At 42.2% G+C, this 18,321-nt stretch overlaps 3 protein-coding genes and 1 long non-coding RNA gene across 5 annotated transcripts in view; 3 read left to right on the forward strand and 1 right to left on the reverse strand.

Moving 5' to 3' along the window:
• The window catches only part of LOC131456142 (uncharacterized), a 67,647-nt gene extending 64,341 nt beyond the window's left edge, over positions 1–3,306 (forward strand). Inside the window, exon 5 of one of the 2 annotated variants that reach the window (XR_009239876.1) lies at positions 3,084–3,306. This is a non-coding gene — a long non-coding RNA (uncharacterized LOC131456142). Of the gene's footprint in view, positions 1–2,128; positions 2,332–3,083 lie in introns of those variants that run through there. The other variant, XR_009239877.1, reaches the window with a different exon arrangement.
• On the reverse strand, positions 655–9,203 carry zcchc4 (zinc finger, CCHC domain containing 4). The gene is made up of 13 exons (XM_058624189.1): positions 8,997–9,203; positions 8,605–8,723; positions 8,432–8,514; positions 7,841–8,113; positions 7,662–7,742; positions 3,353–3,425; positions 3,109–3,259; positions 2,549–2,649; positions 2,185–2,306; positions 1,309–1,384; positions 1,150–1,201; positions 906–1,056; positions 655–817 (listed from the first exon to the last, which is right to left on the reverse strand). Exons 1-13 carry the CDS (start codon positions 9,112–9,114, stop codon positions 691–693), a joined length of 1,527 nt encoding a protein of 508 aa, XP_058480172.1. The 5' UTR covers positions 9,115–9,203; the 3' UTR covers positions 655–690.
• On the forward strand, positions 3,424–7,761 carry si:dkey-219e21.4 (E3 ubiquitin-protein ligase TRIM62). Its single transcript, XM_058624190.1, has 7 exons — positions 3,424–3,606; positions 3,876–4,090; positions 5,003–5,098; positions 5,172–5,408; positions 6,228–6,247; positions 6,337–6,467; positions 6,866–7,761. Exons 2-7 carry the CDS (start codon positions 3,878–3,880, stop codon positions 7,462–7,464), a joined length of 1,296 nt encoding a protein of 431 aa, XP_058480173.1. The 5' UTR covers positions 3,424–3,606; positions 3,876–3,877; the 3' UTR covers positions 7,465–7,761.
• Positions 9,204–11,589: 2,386 nt separating the features above from the next.
• ablim2 (actin binding LIM protein family, member 2) overlaps positions 11,590–18,321 on the forward strand; it is a 79,672-nt gene continuing 72,940 nt past the window's right edge. Inside the window, exon 1 of the transcript XR_009239848.1 lies at positions 11,590–11,992. The gene's annotated coding sequence lies outside the window, so the exon portion shown is untranslated. The remainder of the gene's footprint in view (positions 11,993–18,321) is intronic.

Consider the following 18,321-nt stretch of genomic DNA (forward strand, 5'->3'; position numbering starts at 1 on the left):
ATTACTGCCATCTTGTGGCCAAGAAAAGAACACTTCATCAAAATGACTGATATAGACTTTAAAACCAACAATAACACACTAATTTGGCACATGATGAAAAAATAAGATGAGGGAAACAGTCTATATAGTTGTAGTTTATTAGTTAATATATTAACTTTATTCACATATTTCAGTGGAACACTGGCAATAATAAGATTTGCGTTAATGTTTAAGCACTTTTAGAACACGTAGTAGTTTGTATGTATTTACCGACACTTAGGAGCAGCCACTAATATTCAAACTCAGCAGCTGGAAATTAGAAATTAATCCAACAAATGAGTAAAAAAAACAAGGTAAAAGAGGCTTTAAAAAAAGTATTTAACTTACTTCCTCAATGATTCTCTGCATGTTTTTCACAGTGAATAACTTCTTTACCTTATCCTCCTCAGTTTGACCTGTTGATTTTTAAAAGTTGACAAGAAAAAATTGGGTTTTACTGTAAAAATAACCACAGTAAATTGTATTTCTATCATTTCACAGGCCTTAAATGTGTTAATTAACAATACCCTATACATGTTTTATTGTTAGAAAATACTATAGCTGCAGCCATTACACAGCACAACTGTGAAAACGTGTCTAGAAATACTTGATTATACAAAATAAAAGGCCCAAATCTTAGTTAATAAACTCTCTTTTTATTGAACACCAAGGTCACACAGACTGAGCAGCCAACTTCTTCGCTCTGCGAGCTGCTCCCGACTTCCTCTTCGATTTCGGCTTGTTGACGGGATGATGGGACAGATCTTTGCCTCCGCTCTTGGCGTTATTAGACCGATTACTATGCGGACACAGACACAAACAGGTTAGGACGCGTTAGTAATATTTTCAACGCTGAGTGGACGAGTTCCACCGCTCTGTAGCCTCACCTGCTTTTCGTCTGCGCCACTCTGACGGGACAGGATTTGCGTTTGTGCTGCAGGCTGCCGCAGCTGAAGCAGCCCTGCTTCATCTGACCGCCCTCACCACACGGGTGGTCGGGGAGAGCACAGCGGCCACACGCCTGACAGTGTTTCCACGCTGCGAGCAATAAAAATAAATAAATAGAGCGTCAGGCAGAGATTTTTGTCCATTTTGTAGTGGAGAAAATGTGTAAGAGTGTACTGTACATACATGGTTTCACACATTTCTCACACGTGGAGCAGTGCTTCCATTCACGGCCATCCTGCAGACATGACAAAAGTGCAACGTTCATAACTCGACGGCCTTTATTTTGAGTAGGAAACGTATAAATAATGTATATATAATGTATATAAAAGTGTGGTTTAATACCTTGGATGGACAGATGTTGCATTTGGCACAGTGTTTGTTCAGGGACCACACGTATCTCTGACACACGGAGCAAAATCTAGAAGCAGGAAAGACAAGATTCAGGATTTATACCACAACAGAGGTGTCAAACTGCTGGCCCGTGAGCCACACGTGGCCCCCCCCAATTGATTATATGCGGCTCACCACTTAATATCTTGATAACGTGAGCTCCTCTTCATTTGAACAGTGAGGTGATAGAATATAATACTACGTATACTATGTATTTGTAAATGTATTACATTCAGTTTAAAATTATGTAAATATAATTTTAATTACAGATGTGCACGTTATTATTCAGTTGATTATATTCTCCGTTTTTGCATCATAAATTTGTATTGTGAACGATACATTGTTCCATGTCAAAACAAGTACTTTTACTTTGAAATTCAGTGAAATATCATCAAGAAAGTGTCTTTATCGCGTTATAATTGTAAGGTCATATTGTCCAACCACTACTGAACAGTTCTCTGGTCCAGCCCCATCTGGACCAGACTACACTCTCATTGGCCCCCAGGTCATTTGCGTTTGACGCCCCTGTAACTACAACATACTACGACTACATGAACTTCTAGTCTGGTCAGGAGGGGCGGGGTCAAGTGGGGGGGGAAGTCGACCTGTGTTGGAAAAACAATATATGGCAATATGAGCGTCAAATAATATCACAAAAGTCCATCGTGATACAGCAATAACAACATTTGTGACGATATTTCATAGAATTTCAAAATAAAAGTGTTTGTTTTGTGTCCGGTTACATTCACACTGAACATGTTTGTTTTTCCAGATGTTTTTTTCCACATTAAAACAGTCTTTTGTGTTGCCGTGGACGCAGCCGCGTACCTGTAGCCCTCCTGTTTGGGCAGGACGACGTCTCTGGGACAGACGTTGGTGAAGAGTCGGACGGGCGACTGCTTCCGGCCCGTCTTGCCGTGTTTGTACAGAGGATGGTTGTCGTAGTCCACCTGGTGAGAAACCAAAGACCAAATACTGTTCATGGTCCACAGAGGAGACACTCACAGACAGAGAGTCTATGTATATTATTACTGTTTATACCAGAATTTGTCTTCATTAAAGACAATATGGACCAAGTGCATGTTTACACGAGGACTATTTAAATACTGTATGTTGCACTACAGATGTGTAGGATGATAAATCCAGCCTATGAAGAGACAGGTACATTTGTGTTGGACGTGCTGGTGTTAACCTGATAGTCCAGCATGGTGAACGAAGGGAGACACTCCAGGATACGCGGCTCGAAGAAATACGGGAAGATCCACAGTGTGGGCATTTCAGCGTCGCCGTTTTCTGCACAGATACACACACACACACCAAAAAATACAGTATACGTTTAGGGAGACTCCCAAACACTGGGTTGAGACCCATAGAAGGGTCGCAGGAGATGTTTTTTGGGTCTCAAAACAAAATTTCAGACTTTCCTCAACCTTTTATTGAAGATTTTTGACATTATAAATAAATAAAGTGTTAATTTACCAAACGTCTCCTGTAAATAGGTAGTTTGCTCATTTAAAATAACATTAGATATGGCTGATATTTGATGTTACATTGGGATTTTGGGTCAAAATTATTGGCCATCTTTGAAAAGATAGATGTATAGAAAGTTAGAAGAAACACAGAAGTTTGACAATCAAAAGTGTTGTGTATTTTTCTTTTGTCTCATTTTAGATCGATTATTTCATGATATTTCCTTTTTTTGCATTATTATTTTTTGTTGTTTTAAGCCTCTAACGCCACAGCGACACTGACCAGAGCTCTGCAGCTTCTTCCACGTCTGCGAGACGAGGCAGAAGCTGTTGGCCAGAGGCTTCACCAGGCCGCCGAACGGAGGGTCGGCCACCATCACCGCCTTCTCTCCGTCGGCCTCCGCGAGGAAGGAGCGCAGCACCGCGCTGGACGCCTGGACGGGAGAGGAAACGTTCCATAAATGAACATGACACACGCTGGGAGTGGGGAAGAGTGGGTGAGTTACTAACAGCACGTGAAGGTTTACCTCTCCACCAAACAAGTGATGGTTGAACATGTTGTAGTGGCAGAACTCGTCCCGGCCGTAGAACTGAGCATATCTGGAACACAGGCGACAACAAGTGTGAACGTATCAGCTGTGTGTACTGTGCACACAAAATCATTCAAACACAAACATAAAAAAAAAAAAAACCTGCAGGCTGAAGCTTGCACCACAGGGACACGCCCTCCTGCACATTCTTGACAGAAAACAGGGACGACAGTCGGAAAAGCAGATCTCAGGTAAGAATAGATTTCTATTCTTAGAACTAAAAAAAAAAAATGTAGATTTTCCTGCATGTTATCATCATGGATGTGTTTTCACAGCGTGCAGGAGTTTCACGTTTATTCCACAGTAAACAAACGGAACGTAGACTTTACTAAAAACCTGAGGAACTGGTTTCCTCTGTAGACGCAGCTGAAGCAAAACAACAACACAAAAACAGTGCAACTTAAGACATAAAACAATAAAAACACTTGTAAATGCGTGTGTGTTTGTGTTCTCTGCTCAGAAATGGCAGAAAATGAGTCGCAGTGTGGCGGTGAAGCACAGTCAACAACCGCCCAGTCCGTGCAGAGCGGTCTCGCCGCACCACCTACAGGCGCCAGCAGTGTACTGCAGGGAGGACTGAGCCTCACGCCGCTGGATTCCAGCAGTGACCGAGTGGTTCAGCCGTTTCCACGCTCGCCAAAACTACAGAGGAGGAAATCTGCCAAGCCCACGAAGGTGAATAATGTGTGTGAAAATTGATAGTTTTAGATTTACTAGCAATTAGTGGAGCGGCTCCACTCCCAGATACTGACTTCACAGACCCATGTAAATGTCAGTCACTGTTTTTGTACAGTTAGAAGAAGTGGAGACGCGTCATCCATGTTTACAAAAGAGGCCTGGGATTTTATCACTTGGAACAAAATCCATTCCTGGTTTTCATAAAACTCCATAATATAACTCCTGTTGTGAAGCCTTGAGTTTCTCGGTTTTTTTTATAAATAATTTTCAAAGTTGACATCGTGAAACAAGTAATGGTAACTTAAATTATGATTATAAGCCCAAATGATTACAAAACATTATTCTGAAAATAATTTTATTGTCATAACGGTGTTTGACTTCCTGTCCCGTACAATGGAATCCCCGGGATGAACATGCAGCTCGAGTAAAGCTGCATGAATATACACAACATACAATAATGTAGTTATTTTAAAAGGTAAATTCACAATAAATTCCATTTGTTACAAATTCAAGTAAATGAGTGGTTTGTTTTTTTTCCACTAACTCAGACACCAAATATTAAAAGTTTAATTTGAAAAATAATGACTCATTAGCACGATTCAAGAGTATAAATGAACACAAGTGGCTGAAAATTCAAAAACACAGAAACTTTGACTCATTTCAGGAGGATAAATAAATATTTTTGATTGAATTAGAGAGAAGTGAAAACAATGTCACTACTGCAAATCATGCACTTTTAGAGGCATTATATATTCTTCAATAAGAATGTTAATGTATTGTTGTGTGTATATATATATATATATATATATATATATATATATATATATATATATAGATGTATGTATTTAAATGATCACTATTATGTCATGTATGATATTGATTCTCACGCCTGTAACTGTGACTCTACAGGAGCAGCTGTCCAGACATTTAGACGAGCTACAGGCGGAAAGATCCAGGACTGACGCTCACATCAAGTCTCTGAAAAAGCGCAGCACAGACCTGTCTGTAAGTATGGATCCAGATCCCTGAACATCATCGCAACACAAACGCGATAACACGTCACGTTTCCTCCCTGCAGAAGAGCACAGAGGCGATGAAGCAGCGCGTCCTTGAGCACTTTGAGAACATGCGAGCTGCCCTGAGGCGGGATGAACAGGCCGTCCTGGACTCGCTGGAGCTGGACCTGAGGCGGACCAGAACCAGGCTGGACCAGGTTCTGAAGACCTGGAAGCAGCACCAGGACCAGGTCACCAAGAGCGTCTGCAGCCTCCAGAGAGCGCTGAGCAAGAGCTCGGCAGCGAAGGAAGACGACGAGGTCTGAAGAGTTTTATCTTGTGTCATGTCGTCATACAGGGCTTTTTTTTTTTTGCTTATTTTAACCAGAAAATGTCCTGTAAGTGCTTTTGCCCATTTTTCCAGATTAACTTTCAATATCTGGCAGTTATTTACAACTTACTGCATGTTATAATAGTGTTGTGACAATTTAAAATGAAGAAAAAACCCACTGTAGTTGTACATGAACACCATAATTTGTGTGTTAAATTTGAACAGTATAACACATATTTAAAATAACATTTGTTTGAGTCCAAAAACAGACCAAAAAATTGTAACTTGTGCAGACGTTTTTCCAACTCTCTGGCGACAAAAACGCTGATTCGCCAACTTCCTGCAACAGCGCGAGTGAAATTACCGTAATAACACACGCTGGCTTTAATGTGCAACTTCTCAGCTTTCAAAAACTGCTTTCAATTTGTGCTATTTTTCCGATAGCACAAATTGTCGCGTAATTACAGCAATGTAAAGTGCATTACTGTTAAATTATACTATTGCGATTACATTTGTTACATTTATTACAATTGAAGGCCAAGTTAATAATGAATCAATATGTTTAGTACTTTGGATACAGACAATATTTGTTACACAGAATTATGTCATTAACAGCTTCATAGTTCATAAATGGTGTAAAATGACTGTATTGGACTAATATCAGTATTGATAGATACTCCAGTTTATTGTGAAAAGTGGTATTGTTCCATCCCTAACTTTGGATTCTCTTGCAAGGAACTTAACGATATTAATTGAAGGTATTTAGCTGCTGTTGTCACATGTGTTTTTGTTTGTGTCTCCTCTCAAGGGTCAGTTCGAGCCTCTGAGGTAAAAACGATTCACCGTCACATAAAACGTCTTTAACGCTGCAGACTCTCTGCGTTTGTCGCTCATTTATTGTCTCGTTGCTCCTTCAGTCCTAAGAAGCCCGACGCCTCTGAAAAGGAAATCCGGCTGAACGACGAGAGGTTCGAGAGGCTCCTGAAAACGCTGTCCTCCGTCTCTAAAAACCTGAGAGCCCAGCTGCAGAGGAAGACGCTCCTGTTAGGTACTGAACCCATGATTCTATTCTTTGTCTCGTTTAGAGCAGGACGCTGATGTCGTGAGCTGAGAATAATAAGTACGATTTTTGATGGTGGGCGAGAATCTGCTTTGAAATTTCAGCCTAAAGAAGGTTTTTACCTAATTTCTACCATATTACATTTACACTATTTTATTTGATTAGATATGATTATATATTAGGTTATAATAGGTTTAGTTGTATTAGGTTACATTAGATTGGGTTGTATTAAGTTTTATTTGATTAGATGTTATACTGTATTAGATTATTTTAGACTTGACTTTATTGATCTCACACTAAAAGAGTCAGTATAAAATAAACAGGCTATAAAAGATGTAAATAATGCCATAATAACATAAACCATGGATTCCACCTTTAATTTACAGATGCGTCCCCTGTGGTGATTGACAGGCAGACGTGTCACAGTCAGATCACGGTGACCTCAGAGGGGCGGGGCATGTCCTTCTCGGGCTCCGGCCCGTCCACCCCCGATCGCCCTCTGCAGTTTGACAGAGTCTGCTGCGCTCTGGCTTCATCGCCGATCACGGCGGGTCAGAATTACTGGGAGGTCGACGTGCGCTGCTGCTCAGCCTGGGCTGTGGGCGTGGCCTACACCAGCCTGCAGAGGAAAGGAAAGGACAAGGGCGCCAAGCTGGGCCGGAACCGGAACTCGTGGTGCGTGGAGCTCCGCAACCACAGCCTGTCCGCTTGGCACAACGACCGGCACGTGGCGTGTCACGGCGTCGGGCAGACCCCGCTGGCGAGGGTGGGCGTGTGGGTGAATTACGACAAGGGTCAGCTGATGTTTTACGACGCGGACGCCATGGTCGTCCTGCAGAAGTTCTCGGCGGCGGTGACGCCGGTGTTCGACAGAGCTCATCACCAGTTCACCGAGCCCCTGTATCCCGCCATACGCTTCCTGAAGCCGACACAGAACCAGACGTGGCCGAACCACATGGAGCTCTGTCACCTCAGCGCTCTGTGAGGAGGAGGAGGAGGACGAGGAGGACGAAGAGGACGAGGACGAGGACGACGACACTCGCTTCATGTTCAAGATGACGCGTGCAGTTGTTCAGGTCGATGTACAGCGCTTTACAAATTTATTACGGCACCAATGTTCGGTTTGAGTGTTTTTGTTCTTTTAGCACAGCCCTGATGTATGCGATGTAATAAGAAACTAACCTGAAGTCAATGTCCAGCAGCAGACTCTTCATCGGCTCATGTTGCTGCTCCAGGTTTCGCAGTTTGATCAACTCCTGGAGTCTGAAATAAACACAACCATTAACAACCAAACTGACTTCTGAATGTGTTCCTATGCACTCGCACATCTCACCCTTGTCTGAAGTGTACATGTGCCTCACCTGGGTGCTCCCACACACAGGACCTTCCTGTAGCCCAGAGCAGCTAAGGTGTCCAGCAGGAAGTGTGAGCTGCGGTCAGTGAACAGATACTGGGCGTTGCTCTTCTTGTTGTCCAGAGGGCGCAGCAGGACACTGGGCCTCCTCAGCTGTGCCGCGGTGACGATGACGCGTTTGTGAGGGGAGTGAGCCTCACGTTCTCCTGGCAGGAGCAGAACCTGACAGTCCTGACAGAAGATCTTCTCATCAGCAGGGAGGGAGACAAACTTTCTGAACCTGTGGGATAAAAAAAGGAGTCATGGAAGGAATTCTGATCCTGCTTTTAACAACGACTAGATTTATTATTTTAAAACCAAGACTTCTGAAGATAAGCTAAAGAAGACGGCCAGAGAACCCCCCCCAGATATTACCTTGAAAACTACAGCCAGAGACCATATAGGTTTGGCATAATCAGGACTATTATGCTATGAGAACCTGAACAAGCTTTTAATGTTATTAAGTCGTGCTAAAATCTGTGAAAATGAGAACTTGTAAAAACACATCAACCCTATAAAAACTATTAAAAGGTCTGTTTCTCAGTAGTTGACCTCTCACCTGTTACAGTTCTCCTCATGGCTGATCACAGGCCTGCGGGACTGGTTCTCTGCCTCTCTGGCCAACAGCCTGGCCTCTGACACCTTCACAGAAACAGGAATGTATATTAATTAAATTTCATAAATCACTAGTCTGGTTTATAGGGTGATATACGTGAGTGCGCATGAACCCACCTTGTCGTCTTCCCACTGGAAAAAGTTGCAGTCTTTCCTGTCTCTACAGGCTGAGCAGGCGTAAAACCTCCGGCCCTTCTCTCCTCCTCTGCCCACTTTCTGAAACAACAAGGTTGGACCTGGCAAAACACACAAGTGACATTAATACACATGTTGGAAAATGTGTTCAAATATAAACAATACCAGATACATGTGTTTTGGTTTTTATACCTTGTTGAATACGGCTTGCCTATTAAAACACCCTGCTAAGTCGCCGAATTTACCAAAACACCACGTTCTTGCATAAATTATTCAGAACAACAAAATTTAAGACGCGGACATAGATTAAAAGCCAAGTAAACTGTTAATATACATGAATTCCTAATGAGACCTGGTGTTGTTTTTAGACTTACCATGTGGGCAACATGGCGCCGTTTGACCCTCTGGAAGAAGAATAACTTCTATTCCAAATGTGTCGTCGTGTGTCTCCGTCATTTCCATTTCTTTTATATTTCTTACAGTTGTTGACATTAACTTTTTAAAAACCTTTCAAAGACCAGCGTTCAGTCCCGGCAGCAAGTGGAAGCCATGCTGCTATGAGTCGCAGACTGATGACGCAATCAATGTTTCGTCGCACTAAAAGCTCATTGGCCACATACGAAAACACAAAAGAATGTCATTAATTTGGTCATTTATTGGATTATTTTCGATTAAACTGGGCAGTATCGTGTATTTTGGGACAACGTGTATTGATATTAGTCTTTAACGTGGGTCTGTTACTGAAACCTAGTGTTTTATTGTGTATTATTTTGATTATGTCCTTCCCTAACTGACATAAATACATTTATAACAAGAGTCAAGCTCGTTGGATGCATAATTAACATGACATAGTAGACCATTAAGTGACGGTTATCTATTTTGATTTGAAAAATATTGTGTAAAATCATGAAAAAATTGCATATATGTATATGCAGTTGAAATGTCTCTTTAAAAAGCAGATAATAGGACGTTAATCTTTAGTTTTAACCATTATCTTGGAGTGAAAAATACATTTTCTATATTCAAATACATGGTACCTACCATTATCATATATTATTTTCCTTTATATTTTAAATAGGCTTACTCTGACATGATGTATACATGCTGTATATTTTTAAATCAATGCAACTTTCTGATATAATTTTGAAAGAAAAGGGGGGGGGGGGGGGGGGGGGGGACAACTAATTGACCATGTGCCCCAAACATGTAAATGCAGGCTCTCAAACTGATTATAGGTGAATCAGATTATGCCTCGTTTTTTAATATATATAAAATAATAAATGTCTGCATTGATTCTGTGACCTATATACTCACCCAGTTCCACCTCTATCTCTCTCTCTCTCACACACACACACACACAGTGCAGTTTGTTTAAACTGAGCATGACTTGTAGTCCCAAATCAGCACAATTCTGCTCATTAGAGTAATTGTTTACTTTGTGTAATGACTACAAATCCCATGTGTCCCTGAGCCACCAGCGCAGTGGCGCTGTCAGCCTGAAAACCGTGCACAGCAGCAGCAGCAGCATCTGCAGGCTCCTGAAGCGAAAACACACAAGATGCCCACTGTTATCAAACACCAGACCGGACGTTATAGGGGGATTCCTTCAAAATAAAAGCACCTGCTGAACTGCACTGAGCTATTGTAGAAAACCGTGCTCTCATTATTAAAATGTGCATTTTGAACTAGACAGTTATTTATAATCGGAAATGGAAGAGGTTAAAAAAAAATCCTTGCACCAAAACCCATTGTGAAAATCAGCGAGTTTACGTCACAACACATGGGAGTTGTTTAATCCACTGCTCCCAGTGCATCTAGACAGACATAGAGTAGATAAACTTATTACTGTACAAGCAATTGCATTTTCCTCACTTGGCTACTAATTTTTAGCCCAATATCAAACGTGACAAGTACAGTAGAAGGAGGAGAACTAAGCAGCAGCAACAGTGTCAATGGGCACACAGTCGTTAATAACAGTGATGACTATGGTAAAAATTAATTTTCAACTCTACCAAACATAATGACGTGATGAAACTGAAATGAAATACCAAATCAGACCAGGCATACAGGCAGAGTTGATAACTGTGTAGAAACTATCCTATAATATAACGAATGAACAAACATAAACAGCGCCGATGCAGTGCATTTCCCATTAAAAGACCTACCACAAATAATACGTCTTCATTATAAAAAAAACAAACATGGCATAATGTTACCTTTATATAGCGATTTCTTCTTCTCCTCTTTTCTTCTCTTGCAATTCTGACGGCCTTTTCATCTCGCAAGTAAACCGTCACCTGTCTGTCACTTGACCTGTGACCTCTGACCCCTCTGACACTGAGGTGCGCACTCGTCACGTGACTCAGCACCGCAATTGGCAGTCATTGTTTATTTATTTGTTAATATTTATTATTTTCAAGACAGAACACACGAAGGGAAGGCGACAATGGGCATCAAAAATAACTGTTTTGGGGTTTTTTTTCCCTCAAGGCCAAGGGTGACTGGCGGCTCCCTTCCAGCAGAGGGCGCTCCAGACGACCTCCTATATCGCCTATGCCAAGAGCAGGCCCTATGCCTGTGTAGTGCCGAAAAGAGACTGCTTATTTTTACTTTTCTGCTTACAGGTTACTTTTTTTTTATCTGCGCCGTTCTTTTTCCGTAGCAGGACATTTCTATTGCACTGTATTATATCTACGAGTACACCTACGCTCACTTCCTCTGAATTTATGGGCGTTCCCGTCGGGAGCAGTCGTTTTTCGGCAAGCAGTCTCTTTTCGGCACGACACCGGTTTACTGACAGTAAACATGCATATATTTTTACTGTATAGGGCGTTCGTTACGTGGTTAATGACTATTTAATCCACATAAAATTAAAACGGGGTTTATCAAGGTCAGCCTGAGTAGACTGGCTTTCATGATGACTTTTATTTTGAATGCGTCACCGGAAACTAACCGTACCTCTTCTCTCTATCTTAACTGTAGTCGCGTCTCTCCACCGTGCGCCCACACCCAACCTGCACTGCCTGCCTGAAGAGACGGCGCAGCCCCTGCTGCGGCAGAGTCTGTGTGTGTGTGTGTGTGTGAGAGAGAGACACATTGGTGTGTGTGCACGGGACAATTGTCTCCATAGTGCGGTTGTTCTTAGCGAGTCTCTGCGGCTTCAGCAGCCGCGGTCAGCCGGGCTCTCTGCGGCAGTCACCCCGTGTAAACACCTCATCCACCTCTGGGTTGCGAGCTCTGCAGCTGGTAGCATCCTCCTCCTCCTCCTCGTCCTCCTCCTCCTTCATGTACTGTCAGTGTGGATAGTGGCATATTTACTGTGAAGCATCAGAGCAGAGAAGACGTCTGACTGGAACCATGAGCAGCACTGGTAAGAAGAGCTTTTTCTTTATTCCTGCCTCTTTTTTTAGATATAAATTCTTATTATATCGATTGTAGATTGTAAAAATGCAATCACAGGTTCCATTGTTATTGTTTTGATCAGCACTAAGTCACTGCTTTGTTCTTTATTTACACTCTGACATCACTGTATCACTGGCCCCCTTTTTGAAAAATAATACCATATTCTGGATTTTTAAAGCTCTAGTGAGATTATGTAGGCTACTGTGTTTGTATCAGCAGAGGCGTTACAAGGGAGCTTGGGGCCCCCCTGGCAATAGGAACCTGGGGTGGGCCCACATCAAAGTAGATCAAAACACTGTACCGCCCCAAAACTGAGCACAATAGTAGCCCTTACAGGTTTTTGTTTGTGCATTATTAGCTTCAAGACAAAGCACACACTTAGCCCAGAGGGCTGAAACTTGCGGCCCACGGGCCACATGTGGCCCCCCCAATCAATCTCATGTGGCCCGCCACCTAATATCAAGTTCTAATTAGTTATTTCTGTCTGTTTTTGTGATTTAAAGATTCATTTTTGCATCATAAGTATGTTCTTATTGTAAAGTATTTGTAACCTTTGGAAATTCTGTGTAAAAAAAACCCTGTTATGCATATTGTTATTGTTAAACTCATTTTGACCGGCCCCCTCCTGACCAGACTAGATGCTCACTGGCCCCTTGGTTATTTGAGTTTGAGGCTCCTTGGTTAGCCCATAGCTGATGACTATCCAGGCTGTACGTTCTACACATGCATGAAGACAAAGTACTTTCCTGACCAGCAGGTGGTGGTAGACTATTTTTCGTCATTGGAAAAAATGGAAACAGGAAGACGTACGTGGCGGTCCATATTTAACGCTATGTGTCCTGTGTTTTAAACGCTTTTCCCATCATGAACTGAGTCTTGGTACGTTCTTTCCATTCACGTGTGACGAATGTAGACGCTAGCAACAGCAGGACATCGTCCAAAATCCAGACATTTGACTAAATAGTCGACTTGAGAAGTTCCGAAAAGGTCAAGCGTGACTTCAGCAGACTCTGGACAATTCCAGAAAAATATGTGGACTTCAGTACGGCTCTGAAAGCCGCTTAAAGGTCCAGTGCCTATACTGATATCTAGTGGTGAGACTGCGGATTGTAACAAACAAAGGGCTCTTCTGCGCGAGCATGTTGGGGAATTCCAGAGTCAATGTCATTTTTCCTTTGTTTTTATAAAGTAAGCTTTCTTTTCAGAAGGCCAAATGCACACTTAAGCTAGTTTGTCCTTTTAGGCTGCTCTAGAAACATGGCCCAAGATGGCCGTATCTGTAAAGCAAGGCCCTTGTCTTAAGTTAATATAACAGATTTATTGTAATGCTATTAATTTTATGCTGATACAACCATACTTATAGATAGTATATTCAATGAAACCAATTTGACCTCAAAGTTTAAGGTACTCAGCTTTGAGTTCCAGGGAAGTGCTTGCTTTGCGCTCCCTTGTTTTAATGACCCTGCATCTCTAATATCCTATGCTACAATTCGGCAATTCGGAGTGTTTACACAGAGTTTCAGTCTCGTTCCAGTAAGAGTTGATGACTTGTGGTGTCATAAGTGAGGACGCAGAAACACCCAGACTCTCAGGCTCTGGTCGCTCATGTTTCTCTGCAGGCAATTATCAAGTGTGACTGCTTGCTCTGCTGCCACAGCTCGCTTTGTCCCCGGAGAAGATTTGGACAAATGTAACAAGAGGCTGGTCTACATTTGAACCGCGGGGGCCCTGCAGCAACACTGCAGTCTGTGGTTTACCCGTGTAAAGACGTAGGCTCACGTTGTGCCACGGGGGAGTATGCATAACGGGCAATTACCGTACCCGAGACCCTCAAGCGGGAACCCTCGAGAACAGCTGATTAAGTTAGTCCTCGTTTCAGACTGGAAACGGATGTTCGTTAAAACAATAGCATATTTCAATTGAGTAATGGAGGCAGCACTGGATCAGAAAATCACTGCTTTTCTCTATGGACTTTGGTGCAGGCAGTGAGCACTTTAGATGGCAGCAGAAAGTTTCATTTCTGGTCAGATTTAGGGGCAAATATATTATTATTATTATTCTAGATATAAGCAGGCTTTATTAGGGTGAACTGTCATCCACATTTGAATTTTAAATATGTAAAATGAAATCTCTTGGAATCTCTTGAGGACAGAGGCTTGGGCAGATGTTTGAAATCGAGCTGCCACCCAGTTTTAATGAGCAGACCTGTTGTGTTGACAACTCTGCAGCGCTGCTAATGAGTTGGTCTCAGAGTCGAGAGGGGAGAAAGTCACTGTGAGAGAAAACAGGCAAACAGGGGACGCCATTTGTCCTCCTGTACTTTGTGATGCCTTTCAGATGTTTGACCTTTTTAACCCGTGGAGGGTGTTGTCTCTGTGTGTGTGTGTGTGTGTGTGTGTGTGTCGACACGAGCAGAGAATTCAGATTTCCACCTGTTTGTGATGACAGCTGGTTTCCACATGTGCGCTGAGTTTGCTCCGCCCTGGTAAACAATATCCGGCGTGTTTGTGTATGTATGTATGTACATGTGTGTGTGTGTGTGTGAGAGTCCAGATCCAGTCGGATTTATACGTAATTGTCTCATGAGAATCTAATTTGAAAGACGTGCAAGCGTCGGTCTGTGCTGAGATCACGTCACGTGTGATATGTGTTTTTCTTTGCTTCAAAGCACAGTGGTGATTTCCGCCTCTTTGGCGAGGCAGTGGAAAGATTGATCGCCTCGGAATTGTGTGTTTTGGGAATGTTTCCCTCGATTGAAATCAGTTTCTGTGTTTCGCTTCAGCCTGATTTGAGACACTTTTGCTCAACACTTTGCAGCTCAACAAAAACACAAAGTCATGCAAAAGTTTCCAATTTATGCTTCGGGGGAAAGCGTTTAGTCAGGGTTTTATAATTTGTTTTTGTTTTTTTCTTCATTTTGATAACAGGTGGATTTGATAACGGGAGCAGTCAGTCTAACAGTGACTCACCGTTACATCGTACAACAAAATATGACAAGAAAATTCATGACATGAGAGGAAAGTGTTGCGCAACGCTTATTTCTAACTAACTAGCTGTCATGCAGTAATCATACTTTACTCCTATTCCTGGTCCTGTCCTGATTGTGTTGTGATTTCATCCAGATTCCGCCCCAGTTTCACTACAAATACAGTATACAGTGATAATAAAAGACCACATTAGCCTTCCATTCGATGAAATTGCCCCAATTATTCTTCCACGTGGCCTAAAATCACGGTTTCACAATGGGTAAGACATAAATGTAGCTGTGCTACAGAAGTGAGGGATAACAATAATGGTCTCTTCAGTTCGAATGATGAGTAAACAAACCCTTTGGCTCCTAGAACGCTTCTCTGCCAGCGTCTTTACTTCCTCTGGACCTGGCGATTCCCGATCCTGACATTCTAATGTAAACACTCCATCAGATTCATGCAGTTTTCCATGGGATTCCTGATCTAATCCATGGTCTATCCCGTAAATATGTATATTTTTGTATCCTCCCAAGTGATTCTCAGATAAATTGGCATTACCCTCATAGCAAAATAACAAGAATGCCTTTCTGTTTGATGGAAAACTGACCTGTATTTACAGTGTGTGTTTGTTTAATGTCACCTGGTCAAATGACAGGAGTGGTGCACTCAAACTTAAATAAACCTCTCCAAACAGGCTTGGCATCACGAACACACCCTGACGTAGGAGCCTGTATGCATTCTTTATAAAAATCCAGACAAAAACAATTATATTTCATGTGTTGAACGGCAGACAGGTAAATGTTACTGAGCTCCATCACCACAAGAAACAATTGTCAGTGACTAATAGGGATGGATGTCCACAGGAGATAGCCTGTTAATTCCAACTCAGATTATCAGATTACTGCCACAGGTCACACATGGACACGTCTGATCAATACTGACTTCCGGGCTGCTTCAGGGACCCTTTAGTGACGGCTGGGATCAATATAACTGAGATTAAATTGATCTGTTGAGCCCCAGGACCTTTTTTTTTTTTCCTTTTTATCCACATGACTTACATTTCATTGGAAAACACATACATTCTGCCTGCTGTCCACACTACCCCAATGTTTCAAGGTCCTAAAACTGAGAAGTTTTAATTACTTTCCCGCATTTTGGTGAGATGTCAGTAGAAAACATGGATGCAAATGTATTTTGTAATAAGACAAAAGCGCAATTAATAGTAAAAGTAACAGAGTGTTTTTACTATTGATGTTAGTGGCAGCCATTTTGGAGTCCTATGATGGGATATGTGATGTTGCTACGACTTTCCAAGTTGGAACGCAGACTTTGTCTCCTTCCACTTCCCGGTCAAAAACCAGGAAATTTTGGTGCAAAGTCCGACTCCAGTCCGACTAAGCATACGCAGGACTAATCGGACTATGAAACGCATTATCCAGGTATATTAGTCGGACTAAGACCAGCTTTATTTTAGTTGGCCTAACATGTTTAAGTGACTTAATCTGACCTTTAAGACCGTCAGATTCTCCCCGTCCTCAGTCTCTAAACAGAAATTCTTGCTCTCACTTTTCACCATTGTTGTTTCTTGTGACTACTACTTTCTAAATCTATAAGCAAACAACCTCAGGAGTTCAAGAATCTACTCCATGTTTACATTGGCAAGCCCATACCTGGTGTCCCTGAATAATGAAGTATGGAAGAACAGGACCTCACTGACCAGAGAGATCTCTCTCTTTTTTAGTGTGGAACTGCTGTTTTCAAATGAAAGTGCATGAGTTTGGAGGTCAACGGACGAGACACGTTTAGGAAAATCATCTTAACACATTACTAGCTCTGTAACGTCTTCCTTTCTTCTACTTCTCCTTCTTTAAGAATGACACTGGAGTCTTGTGCGTGCTTTGTCGCGACACGCAGCTGTTAGTGAGCGTTCCAGGCAATTTGAATTCCCTCAAACAAAATCCATGTACCCCGACTTTGCAGGGATCTCACAACAATGAAAGGATGTTACAGTAAATGCTAACTAATTACTTAAATATGTTAAAGGGAGGATTTGATGTTGTTTTTAAGGCCTCAAAAGGTTCTCTGGCATACTTGGAAAGTATCTAAAGATATTTAGATTGTTGGAATCTGCACCCACTATAGATACTCTACATATATTTACATCAAACTGTAAAAACTGATAAAGATAATGTCATTTGTCAAAATATGAAGCGTCAAATCTTGGCTAAGTACGAAGTCGTGACAAATTACAGCTGCAAAGCAAACACACAACAATGCACATAATATACAGAACTATATGATTATCTTTTGGCATTTCTGACAGAGCTGCACTAATGCCGGCTCTCTGTGACTCTGTGTCGTTAAATACCGTCTGTCACAAGTTTGTGATGTACGGCGGGAGGTTCGTGCTGAACGCCACGCGCCTTCAGGGCGTGTTGGTGTGTTCTCTGTTGAAGAGCGATGATGTATGTGCGCACACGTGTGTTTGTGCAGGAGACGGTGAAGAAAGACGAACAAGTGTTTTTTTCTTTAAGCATAAACCCTTACCTTGTCGGGACCAGAAGTCCTCATGGAGACCAAGACCTGATCCCAATAAGGCAGAACCCCTTTTTTTTTGAGGAACTGGGTGATAACAAGTGACTCCTAGCATTGTCTGCTGCCATATAGCGCTCTAGCTAGCGCATGGCTAGCTAATTTTCAATCAGCGTAGCGCTATTTTGATCGTAATAATTCCTCACCTTTTTACTAGTATTGACATCGAAATTCTTGCTATTTAGAATACCATGTGCGCATGGGCGGGAATACCATTGACATTCAGCCACAGAACTCACAACATTAGCATCACGTAACATCTCCCAGCCTAAGTTTCCCCCATGAGCGAGCAGGACAACGGCGCTCCTGTTTTTTTCTACTTCAAAATCACTCGGTTTCATTCGTGAGGCTAATATTTGACAGATTATACCTCACCCAGTCCTTTTTATTTATTTGAATCACTATAAATTGCCAGTACAATCAAGTGATTTGCAGCTCGTACCTTGTAACACAAAGTTTTTGTTTTGCCTCAAAATCACTTGATTACATTCCAGTTTTGGGGGCGTGTGTTGTAAACATTCATGTCTTCGAAGTCAACATGCGTGGATGAGGGTGACGGTCAGGTGTTCACGGTGCATGACGGTGCAGTCGTGGACACAAGTGGTGGGCAACTCCTCAGTGGAATCACGCTGACACCACAGTGGGATAAACACTGGCTGACCTCGCTGGTTCTAAGCCCCCTCACACACAAACACACAGCAGTAATTAAGGCTGAAATGTGGTGTGGGCCTGTGAC

This window comes from Solea solea, chromosome 3, assembly GCF_958295425.1.
Source record: "Solea solea chromosome 3, fSolSol10.1, whole genome shotgun sequence".
Classification (NCBI taxonomy): Eukaryota; Metazoa; Chordata; class Actinopteri; order Pleuronectiformes; family Soleidae; genus Solea; species Solea solea.